Raw genomic sequence first — 12,218 nt, 5'->3', positions numbered from 1 at the left:
GTCTCTCGGTCCGCCCGTCCGCTCGCTCGCTAAACGAACTGTTGTCTCTGTTCGATGTGTAGCGAGTAGAGAACTACTCTTCACAAGTGGACAGTTTGTTACCCGTCCGCTCGTTTGCGGGTAGTGCCAACGAGTAGTTCGTTACTCGTGGACCCTAATTTTGCGAGCCCGACCCAACCCTACTTCACAGCATCGTTTTCATCACTGTTCAGGTCCAAATAATAGTCACTGTCAGTGTTGTCAGTTTGGAGCAAAATCACAGAAATTTGGCTCTTTTGGATCGGGTCTGGGCCGGAGAATTTTTTTGGCTCTCTGGCTCTTTTTATTGTGGCTTCAAACTCCTTTTTTTTTTTTATAGTAGAGAGTTTTACGGCGCTCGCAACTGCAGAAGGTCATATGAGCGCCAAGGGTGTGTGTCAACAGAGAAGTCTTTACAGGGAATCAGACTTACTCTGCTCACCTCTCTAGCTTCAACAGCATAAGGTCTGCTTCGACTATCAAGGCACCCCGGAAATAGTGGGTCACAAGAGTGTGACAAACGTACAAAAGAAGTAGAAGGAAATGACAATAGTAAGGATTAGGAAAGAAAAAGCAGCAGTTCCCTGTTGTAGATCAGGCACAGTAATGAGCATGACATGATGAATCAGCCCATTTACAATTCTACTGTAACAAAAAATGTCCCCCTTTGGGAATGGCCTAAAGACACTAGTCAGTGGCACTGCCCCGCAGGGTTCTCCAAACTCTAAATGTTCAAGAAGAAAGGGAAAGAAGAGGCAAGAAAAACAAGAAAAAGAAAAACAATAAAAGAAAAAAAATGAAATGAAAGTGAAGAAAAGAGCTTGGATTGCTTAATTATTGAACTAGAATCTAGTAGTTAACACTATTTAACGCCCTCGCCCTTTTTGTCTGAATAATTTACAACCCTTCTACCGTTGTGCACAAGCTTTTATTGTCTCATGCTCTTGTCTCGTTATGTTCGTACACGCTCTCTGTTTCTTGAACCATAAAATTTATTGTGTGCAGGGAGAGAGGCCTTCCTTCTTTAAGTGTTTAAACAACAAATGGCCTGTCTCACATCCCGCGCAGTAATGTGTGTAGTGAGCCATATTTTTTTTTACTTGAGAGGCAAAAAATTTTTTTACATTATCATTCATTCCCAACCACATGCGTTTTGCCACCATGGGCCTAGGTGATTTTATCGGCCTGCGAGAGGTCAGGGGGGAGTCCTCGCCTCATGCCCATTCAGGGGTAGGAGCTATTCTTTTCCTCTATTTTTATGCACATAATAGTACAGAGACTTAATAATTACCTAGTGGCTTACAAGTATCTGAAGGAAGTGGCGTCTTTTTGAGAATAAAATCCTTTTATTACTTTTCCAAAATTTTTTTTTTTTTTTTCGTGGTCAGTGATACCATGCTTGAGTCTCAGGGTCTGGTTAGTTGATAGATAAAACAGTGTAAGTGTTGATATAAATAATGAATCATATATTTAAATTTAACTATGGTTGATTTTTTTTATTGTATGTATATATTTTTTGCAGAGCAGTCATCTGTTGAGCATAGGATATTGGCCATTGTGTTATCATGTCGGGGCGGTCGAAGTTGTTGAAGGTGGTGCTACTGGGAGATGGAGGAGTCGGAAAAAGTTCCCTCATGAACAGATTTGTCAGCAATAAATTTGATGCACAGAGTTTCCACACGATTGGTGTGGAATTTCTCAACAAAGATGTTGTGGTGAGTATTGTACTGCATGCGTTTGTGCCATTTGTCTTGGTTGTCCTTTCTGTTTTGCTTGCTACTCTTCTGTATTTTGAAGGACCATACAATGTCATACAATGGCACAGCAGAGGGTTGAATGTCATTGTGGCTGCTGTGTTCTTTGACTATAAAAACAAAATATAAAAAGGGTAAATTTAAACTAAAAGTCTCGATTCATTGATAGAAAGACTACCTTGATTGTCCAATGGCTAGCAAAAGTGAAATGGAATACTGAGCTATTGGATAAAAGTCTTACTTTATAGTATTATCTTTTCTGTCTTTCTTTATCCCCTGCAGTCCGGGAGGCAGAGCAGAACACTAAATCTTTTTGAAGAAACAATGACAAAATTGTCTTTAAAGTATGAAATTAAAAAAATAAGGACACCTGTACTATAATGTGAATGAGCTTTACACAGCTATGACCTGGTCAAAGAAAAGGAATAGAGACTAGATGGTATTTTGTATATTGAGCGGGGAATATAAGGGTTAAAATGCATGTAAAAGTATTTTTTTCCTCAGGTTTGGGTTATAACTGATACTTCAAGGTAGTGGATAATGGTCTGTCAAAAAAGTTCATATTGTTCTTTTGTAACGGACTGGTGCTGTAAAGGGAGAAAAGGATGAACAGGCATTATCATTGCTGCTGATTGTCATAGAGAGGAAGTAGCTGTAGAAACAATGTCAAGCAATGTTGATGTAGCTTGATTTTATATAAAAGTATGGGTGATCACCGCAGTGGGTTATTTGTGGAGTGTACTCCAAAATTATGTGAAATTCTTTAAAATTAGTTAAACAGTTTTAGTTTTCCTTTTAGTTGACTGAGTACAAAAGTTCAGATTGACAGTCTGGTTTAATAATATATGAGTTTTGTCTCCTTTTGCCAATGAAATAAATGAAAACAGTGGAGATATTTTATGTTGTCAATGTACTGGCAAATAGCATGTAACTCATAGTTGTGCAAAAATGCATCTAGCCTTTTATTTTGTTTGGTGGTACTATAATAATCTATCCTTTGGTAAAATCAAAACAAAAATGCGCTGACAAGTGACAAAAGAAACATTTGTGGCAAGTTTTACTATTATTAGATGATAAATAGTCTAGATAGAAGTTTTTTCCATTTATCTGAAAAGTAGCTAAAAATAGATATGTACCATTTTGCTAGAGTAGGGACAATGTATATTGGATTTTCACAGAATATTTTTATCTTTTCTAAAAAAAAGAAAAAGAATCAGGAACTCTTGTCCAGATGCTTTCCATCTCAGTACACATATTGTTTAAAGCTGTATGACAATACAATGGCACAATACAGATTTCCTCTAATTTATTCAGGCTTGCTGCAGCATGGGTTTTTTTTTGTTGCTAATGGCTCTCGGTGGCAATGTAAAAAGACCACTTCTGAACAGCAAAAAAGTTTCTGTGTATTGAAAAGTTGAAATTGTTTTTAAAATCACTGTTGCATAAATTTTGATTAGGAATGTACTCACAGAATGTCAGCTCGCTGGCTTGAAAGACAACAGTTTTTTATTCTGTTAAAAACCCCATGAAATATAAACTAAGAGATCAATTATGGGTATTTAAAAAAAGGGACAGCGAAACTTGACATCTGTTTCAGGGTTTTAAAAATATGTACTACCCTGTTAGGAGCTTGCTTTTGAGGGGGGATTTGCGCTATACTAATGCTATCTATTATTAATGGTATAGCAACACTCATATATGAAGATTACTTTGAAATCTACGCTTTTCAAATGTAACATAAAAAAAAAAAAATGAAGTTAGTATTTATCGCTCACACATAGTCTATGATGATCGTCATAGCTTGGAGCAGGGCAAGATGTCCTTTGTGCCTGAAGGCATCACTTCATCCTAAAAATCCTTGTTATTCCCACAGGTGGACGGAGAGAACTACACCATGCAGATTTGGGACACAGCTGGCCAGGAGAGGTTCAAGAGTCTGCGCACGCCGTTTTACCGGGGAGCTGACATCTGCATGCTCACATTCGCCGTGGACGATCGGAAAAGCTTTGAGAATCTACCCATGTGGAAGCGGGAGTTCCTGTACTACGCCGACATCCAGGAGGGCACGCCGTTCCCTTTCCTGGTGCTGGGCAACAAAGTGGACGTGCCGTCCCGCGACGTTGGGGAGGAGGCGGCCCGCTCTTGGTGTGCCCGCAACGGCAACCTCCCATATTTCGAAACGAGTGCGAAGGATTCAACCAATGTAGATATGGCCTTCAAATCGGCGGTCGGCCGGTTACGCGAAATGGAGGACCAAATGGACGAGAAGCCTATGCACAGTGCAAACGCGGTGGACCTATCCAAAAAGGCAAAGTCTTCAAACTCTGGATGCTGCAGTTAAAAGTGACTAACTGTGTATTAGGGTGATTCATTTCTGCTCTTGTGTGCTGTTCATGGCTGTCTTACTGTTGAGACGATCTTCGGAGAGAGCCTTGGGCATTTTCTTCCATGTCCTCACGGGAAGGTTTGTTCCAAAGTTCACCTTCTCTGGCACAAGACACTGGTGTTTTCAATTTGCGTGTGGTCAGTGACTGGGAATAGGGCGATACGGTGAATGAAGTTTGTGTGAATGCTTGCGACGAGGTTCTGGCTTTTGCAGAGGAACTTATCTATGACTGGTTCTGTGTAACAACACCAAGAAAGGTATGACGGACCAGTGACGCACGCTGACGTGTCTCATGGGTACACTTGCAAGCTCCCTTCTATTTCCTTTTCTCAAGAAATAACGACAGAATCATTGGCAATGGAAAAAATGTGATTGCTGGATTTTTAAAATGTTGTTTAAAATTTTACGATTTAGATTAAAACTTTGAAGTGGATTTCCATTTATATATATGGATGTGCTCTGTTAGTTTTAATGCTAATTGCCCATTGTGAAGCTTACTCTGTTTACGATGTGGCAAGCTTTCATGCTGAGGGAAATTACCAGCAACATAAATTCACATATATACCTAAAGGCATTTTAATACTCAAATGTAATTCTTATGCTTTAGTGTGCTTTTTCATGTTGGCTTCTGTTTTCTTGGTTGTTGTTCAATGCAGCAGAATGGATAACAACAAAATGATCTCTCCTGGTTAGGCTGGTGCAGGAATCAATTCAGGGCATATTGACAGTGTGAAGTGTGGTGGCCGTAAAGTATGAGGGAAAATGATACTCGATTCTAGTGTAACAGTGGATTGTGGTACCAGAATACAGTCATGATAAAAGATAGTCACCTGAACCAGTGGGAAAATGGAGAATCGAAATTTTGATGTGTGAATAAGGTCATGTGCTGCCGGTATGCAGACTGAATGCTTCTGGTAAGCCAGTGTGTTTTGTTTTTATTACAAAGTTCAGTGAACTGCGAGACTTTTTAATTGGTTCCAAGGTGTAGGTTGTGTGTCACCTCTGAGAAGACTTTTAGAAGAATGGTTGGGATTTTTTATTGTAGTAGGCAAACAGGATGAATAAATCGTGGCACTGATTGATGCCTGTTAAATTATTTTCCAGTCATGGTGCATTGATAGAAGTAAGTTTAAAAGTAAAAAAGGATGTTATAAAATCATTAAGATCAATTTGTGTGGGTTTTTAGGGAGCGGGGGGGGGTCGAGGTAAGTGGAAGGGGGAAGGTAAGTAACGGGTGTTCTCCCCTAGCTAGTGTCATCAAAGCTTAAAATGTTCAGTTTTGTTTATTTAGAATGAAAGAATTGGAATTAATTTTCACAGTTTTGTCCTTGAGATTCAGATCTTGTTGAGTCAAGTTTGGATTAAGCTTTTCCCCACTCCTGATGGCTCTTGGTACAGATGACAAAAGTTTGTATAGTTTTTTATGGACAAGAGGCGTACCATCTTCAAATTGTTTGGCTTTTTCAAAGATGTATTTTGACTGCTTGCGAGGCAGATTAATGTTTCTCACTTGATGTGATAGGAATTGGTGAAATGAACTGACATGTTAAATTTTGTTTCTGGACATGGCAGGTGTGTGTATATGTGTGATCAATTTCTTTGTTTCAGTTTCAGTTTGCTCTTTGGTTTATGTTTTGATGAACAGATGATGTTTTTTTCTTCTGTTTTCGACTGATTTTTTCCTTTTTATTTGTGTTTTATATTTCTCTTAAGTTCCTGTTTTAATCTCTTTTTATACTTTGTGAGACCTTATCAAAAAGATGTGAGTTTGAAAGATTTCTTAGACTTTTAATTTGAACATTTTATTTAAAAGAATTTGATATTTGACTTGGATGTAGAAAGATGTAACATTGAAAGATGAGATATTTTGGATGTTGAATATTAGGTTTGTTGGGTTCCTTATGAGCTTGCACTTTTGTTGTGTGGTAAGATTGTTTTTGGAAAACGTGTTAAACTGCTTGGATTCATGTTTCCAAGTAGCAAGTATACTTTTCACCCCTCGGAAGAACTGCTTACACTACTCTTTTTAAAATTTATAATGTATAAAAGAGTTACACCAGTAATATTTGGGGAAGGTGATTTGATACATACTGCACCATACTTGGTTTTTCTCCAGTTGCACACACCTGGCAAATAATGAAGAAGTTGCAAAGAATGTTTGTGAAGTGATGTGGAAGTTTAAGAGCGTTGATTGAAGAAATGATAATGTTGTGGCACCATTGCCTGTTGTTGCCTGTTGTATGAAAGTTGTGGTTGAGTCAGAAAGCATGTTGGATTTTTTGGTATTGATGTATTGCTGACTGCATTGTACAGTGTTTCTTGCCTGTGTCTGTCATTTGACTTTTGTAACAGATTCCAAGCTGTGATCAAATGCTTTATATTTATTTCTATGTTTACTTGTTATCTATCTATGATTTGTCTTTTGATTTTTTTTGGTCTTTGTCAACGGCATCAATAAAATATGTACATACAGTACATTGGTTTTTCTTTTCTTTTCTTTTCTTTTTTGAATTCTTCAAAGATTACTAGAATGATTACAGAGGAGAATTCTTTTAAAAAATCTTTTGTATGACTTTTCAAAATTTTACTTCATTTGGAAAATTTGTTTCTACAGTTCTTTTTGTTCTTTGTCTGTTGTTCCAGATGAAAGGCTATAGTATAGGTTTCCACACTATTTTATTGTGTATGGGCTGGGTGATAAAACTTATTGATGCCTCTTTTCTCTATGACTCTATGCTTTACCTGCTTTTGTCTTGTTTACCTGCTTTGAGTAGTGCCAGCCTAGTTTGTGTTCTGCTGTTCCGGCAAAGTGGTTTCTATTTTTTCTGAGTACTTCACGCTGTCCCAAGGTTTGTATTGTTTTGACGTTGTTTATGTCTCCGAGCCCTTCATGATACGTCTTCACTCGTGAATTTTGCCGTCTTTACCTTTAAGTAAGAGCTGTCCTTAGACGTTTTGATTCATCAATTTATTTTATATACACATGATGCTCTTGTTTTAGATCGGTCCAACAGTATTTTGACTGTGGAAAATGTTTTGGGACCAGTTCTTTGTGCATATTTGATTGATCTTGCTGCTGTCAATTTTTATTATTGGTATGGTTCATGTGTATTTGGTCTCCTTGCTTCTTGTGACAGTAATTTCCTTTTTCTAGTTTTATTTTACTTTCCGGGGATGGGTGGAGGGCACCACTGGTAGGTTCATCTTCTATAACTTCCCTCTATTTTTCTTATCTGTCAGCCTGTCTTGTTTTCACTTTCTCTCAGCACAAACTGATCTTTACTGTGTTCGGGTGTGCTTCTTTTTCCCCCATATAGGCCTACATTTATGTACGTCTGTTTATATTTTTGGTCAAAGGCTTTTGAGGAATAGTACATTATTTCTGTGCGATTTGCTTCAGACTGGGCTGAGTGGTTCACACTGTGCTAGCTCTCTGGCCTGTGTCCTGTGTCAGCTGTGTTGTGTTCAATACCGTGTCACATGTGTTGCTGTCATTATGTGCGTTGTGTCATGTTTTTCCTGTGTTATATAAGTTGTTGCTGTCGTGTTCTGTGGCACGTGTCATAAAGGAGTTGTATCACCTGTCATTAGTACCATGCTTTCAGCTGGGCACCATAATCCTGGCTGTGTGTGTGTGCCACAACGCTGTCCTCCTTTATAAGGTCTTTGTTTTGTCAACATGCTTATACAGTATTTTATAACACGGATAGGTTGAACACAGAAGACTCGCAATCAGGCATCTTTTTAACTGTACCTGCTGTCCCGTTTTTTTTCTTCTTTCCTTCTTTATCTTTGTAATTGTAAGATATCTCTCGAACTACAGATCCCTTGAACTACTGAGGCCAGTCTCAACGAATTCGAGCTATCTGTGTTATACTGTATTTGTGGAACAGAACCATGTGGTTCTCTCTTTCCCACCAGTATCTTATATACATAACATATTATGTGGTAATAGTATGTCGTTGCCGTCATTTAATGCTGCAGTGTATGTCAAAATGTGAGGTTTTTGGGAGAAGCAAAAAACTTGTTTTGTATTGCTCAGAGCACTATGGTTATACAGTGTAATGTTTAATTTGACTCAATCTGTTTCAGAAGAGGAATGGGACGAGGACAGATTGATGTGCAACGTGAAACTCTACAGCGTACTTGATTTGTATTTTTTCGAAATGTGAAGGATGGTTGGTGGGTGCTCCGGTGTGGTTAACTCCTTCCGTCCTTCCTATCAAACTTTTATTGTCCTTTTCTCTCCTCTTTTTTTATGTTGTTGTGTTTGTTACTCCCTTGCAGCGCCTCTAACCTTCGGCACTTACACAACCTAATTGTTTCAAGTGCCGCAAAACTCTTACTAAATTTTTTCGAAATTTTGATATACTGCAATTTTAAGTGATGGCGAGGAAATGTGATTGTGAGCGAACCTGTGGACTTAAGTTCTCATGTACAGTTAGTGTCAGACCTTGTACATGTAGAGTGGACCTTGTTTAAGGCCGTGTCTAGGGAATACTCTGGAAGACAATCATCAGTTTAGTCAGGAAAGTCTTCTGTTGAGACGTCCTTGTGTCCAAAAAGACGTGGATTATAAGGAGGCGTTCTGGTAGGTCTCTCTATTCTGTACCTCCGCTCTTTTCTGTCTGTCTGTCTGTCTGTCTGTCTGTCTGTCTACCTTGCTTTCCTTCAACGGTCAGCCTTTGTGAAATGATAGTTGTCAAGTTAATGTGTGCTTCTTCTTTATCTTTAAAAGAAATCTCTACAGTGGTCATGGCATACAAAAAAAAAAGACACTACTAGTATTGTCCTTGAAAAATTTGGTCACTATCAATTAAAAATTTTAAGTGAAGCCCTCTTTATATGTGTGTATGTGTCAAGGCACTGTGAAATCAGGTGCTCGCCAGTTTTTTGGTGTATGGAGTTATTAGTATTTAAAGAATTATTTTAAAGCGTGTACATTCGCCTTGATTTTGATGGAAAAGAGGATGGGGTCACCTGGTTTCAGAGATAAAACTGGCAAGTAAATGACTGCCAAAGTTTTGTGACTTCTATAGTTTGAGAGTGCCTGAGTAAAATTCCACTCAAATATGTTTTTAAATGGACATACAAGGTGTTGAGCCAAAAAACAAAAGTTCTTTTAAAAATTGCTAAACCCGCAGAAATATACCTGTTTTTTCGATTTTCTTATTTTGAGGAGCGCCTGATTTCACAACGCCTTACATATATTGATACTCATGAATGTTGTTACGTATTTCGACGTGTGGTAGTGAATTGTGGCATGATGTTAAAATAAATTGGCTGACGTTAGAGAATTTGTTCTATTCGATTTTATTTCCCACTGGTCTTATCCAGTCCATGAGCAACAATCACATATACTGTATGCTGTTCTGTGCTGTACTTATTTCTGGTCTTTCCGTCAAAGTGGTGGCCCCTCCTTGTTCTGTGTCCCCCCCCCCCCCCCCCCCCATGTTGGCTATCATGTGTGGTTTGAAGGAATCACATAAACACGAAGTTCAAATAAATTGATTATTTTACTTACATTTGAGTGGGGTTTTTTCATAGTTTATTTGAATGTTGGTGTGCCTGTTGAGAAACCGATGGTTGGATGGTGCTGTTGGTAGGTCTAATAATTTTCTAAAATGTCGTGTTGTTTCTATTGGTCTGTCACATGATTTCTTCTTTACAAAATGCAGATGGCTGGAAGGGGGCTGTCATGTTTCTAGAGGTTACGGTGTTTGCCTCTCATTCAATAGACCCCGCGTTCGAACCCAGACAGGAACATAAAATTTTGTTCTCTTACAATGTTATTGTCCGCTTTTGTCTTCATCTTCTGCCCCCCACTCCCTCACCTCCTTTGCCCCCTCCTCTGGGCTCCTGACTCTTACTGCAGCCTTTCTACTCTACTGCTACTTCTTTGCTCCTTCTTACTGCCGTCTTTCCGCCACACCCCATATCTTATGGTAGGTAAGACCTAACACCTAGCCTTCTCAGATAAGGGCAATGTGTCACATCCGCTCATATGACCTTATGCAGTTGTGAGCGCTGTAAAATACTTACTTTAAGAAAAAAAAGGTTGGAGGACACCAGTGGCAAGTCCTAGTTTTAACACTTCGCCCTCAAATTGTTGTCTCTGTGCATCTGTCTTTACTCATTCCCTACACTAGTTGTCTGTTATTATGTCAATGTTCTTCTCTTTACTCAAATTAGTGCAAAATAAATGGTAGTTAAATTAAATTAATTCTATTATAATAATATTGATGTGCTTCTCCTTAACTTGAACTGTGTGCAGAAGGGCTGACCAAACTGTCCTAGAATGTTCTTTAGGAAGAAATAACATCTCAAATGAAAGAAGGCCGGGATGGACTGGTCACATGCCCCAAAAGCCAACGGCCAGCATCACAAGGCAAGCCTTAAAAGCTAAAGTCTGCGCAGAGAGCTTTATTCGGTGACTAAATGTCACAGGTGGGAGCACGGGCAATGATGACCTGATGCTGACACACTTCAGTGTTTGGGCTCTTGTGTTTTGAAAGCAGTTTATTTTATTTGTGGTTCTTGGCAACAATAAGAGAAGCCTGAAGAATGCACAATTTCCCTCATCTTGATGTTGCCTACCATGGGATAGCAAAATGTGTCGCATCGATAGGGTTTAACTTTACTAGATCTATAAAATAATAATTTCATTTATATACATGTAGTGTATATCTATGACTACAGCAAGGTCTATGCACTTTACAACTATCATTACAACTACCAGTGTAAGCTGCAGAGCAAGAGGAGAAAGGGAGGGAGAGAGAGGGAGGGAGAGAGAGGGGGAGAGAGAGGGGGAGAGAGAGAGAGAAGTGCGAGGAGACCAAACAGTCATCCCACATTAATCATTGCTAACATCACACAATACGAGAAAAAGGAAGGCTAGAAAATATAAAATAGGATTTTATTAATTTTACCTGCATTTAGGCACATTTATATGATGATGATGATGATGCACATTATACATATTTATAACAAACACACATATTTTTATACAGCCTGTTCACTAATGCTTCCTTCACAACACCTGGGTATGTCCTCATGCTTCTAAAGTTTCAGAGGATGTCTAGTAGAGTTGGGCGAAGAGTCGATTCTAGAACCGATACTAAGGAAGTTAAGTTCCGTCTCCTTTTTACGTAGACCAACGGTTGCCAGTTATTTTTATCATTAAAATCTTCTTTTTGAAAAAGAATTTATTTTGAAAAAAAAAAAGAAGTTGATGCTTTGTAGTGTTCCGAAATCAAGGTTATCCTAAATCCTGAAGATATTCGGCACCAACCCGGTAACCACAAGGGAAAAAATCACATCATTAGAATGTAAGTAATTGGGTTCGGAGTCGATTCCTACGATTCCTAGCTTTCAATAATCGGTAACCTAGCCGCCCAGCACTAAATTGTCTAGACAATTGGTATGGCACAGATACATGTAGTGCTAACACAGAAAACACCAACTCATGGATAGCTTATATACAACTTGCCATTCCCCGCCTGATATCTCTTTCATTGGTTATATCTGGGGCATCATGGTGAAATCAGGTGCTAGTCAAAATCATGAAATCGAAAATATCGGCATTTCCCCACCAGTTTGACAATTTTTGCTAATTTTTTTTTTCTGACTTAACACCTTTTACATCCATATATAAAAATACGTTTCTGAGTAAATTTGACAGAAAAAGTTGATAAAAGGCACAAAAAATGTTATTTTTCAGTTTTAAAGGACTCTCAAGCTATTGAAGTTACTGAGCTTTGGCAGCCATTTTCTCACGAATTTTATCACTGAAACCAGGCAACCCCACCTCCTGAAATCGTAAAATATCTTGACTTCGGTTCAAGATAGAAGAGTATTTTTTTCATTGAAAGCAATTAATAAGCTTTTAGATGATACCATTAACATCACATGCCCAAAAATTGAGGAGTGCCTGATTCCACCGCCTGTGACATGTATCAGTTTTCCCGAATTATGGACAAGTCCAACATGCTTGTCAATCCTTGACGTGTTTGAACCATCCGTGCCCACCTGTATCTGTATGGTACACCCATAATACCTGC

General features: G+C 38.6%; 1 protein-coding gene across 3 annotated transcripts in view; it reads left to right on the top strand.

The window, feature by feature from the left end:
• LOC101864345 (ras-related protein Rab-9B) overlaps positions 1 to 6,633 on the top strand; it is an 8,124-nt gene extending 1,491 nt beyond the window's left edge. For 2 of the 3 annotated variants that reach the window (XM_005110980.2, XM_005110979.3), the window contains exons 2-3: positions 1,541 to 1,733; positions 3,646 to 6,633. In XM_005110980.2, the coding sequence (XP_005111037.1) occupies positions 1,584 to 1,733; positions 3,646 to 4,113 (618 nt within the window). In that variant the 5' untranslated portion in view covers positions 1,541 to 1,583 and the 3' untranslated portion in view covers positions 4,114 to 6,633. The remainder of the gene's footprint in view (positions 1 to 1,540; positions 1,734 to 3,645) is intronic. The other variant, XM_035973062.1, reaches the window with a different exon arrangement.
• The last annotated feature ends 5,585 nt before the right edge of the window (positions 6,634 to 12,218 follow it).

Source organism: Aplysia californica, unplaced genomic scaffold (genome assembly GCF_000002075.1).
Source record: "Aplysia californica isolate F4 #8 unplaced genomic scaffold, AplCal3.0 scaffold00978, whole genome shotgun sequence".
In the NCBI taxonomy this organism is placed as follows: domain Eukaryota; kingdom Metazoa; phylum Mollusca; class Gastropoda; order Aplysiida; family Aplysiidae; genus Aplysia; species Aplysia californica.
This window is presented reverse-complemented; position numbering and strand designations above follow the sequence as displayed.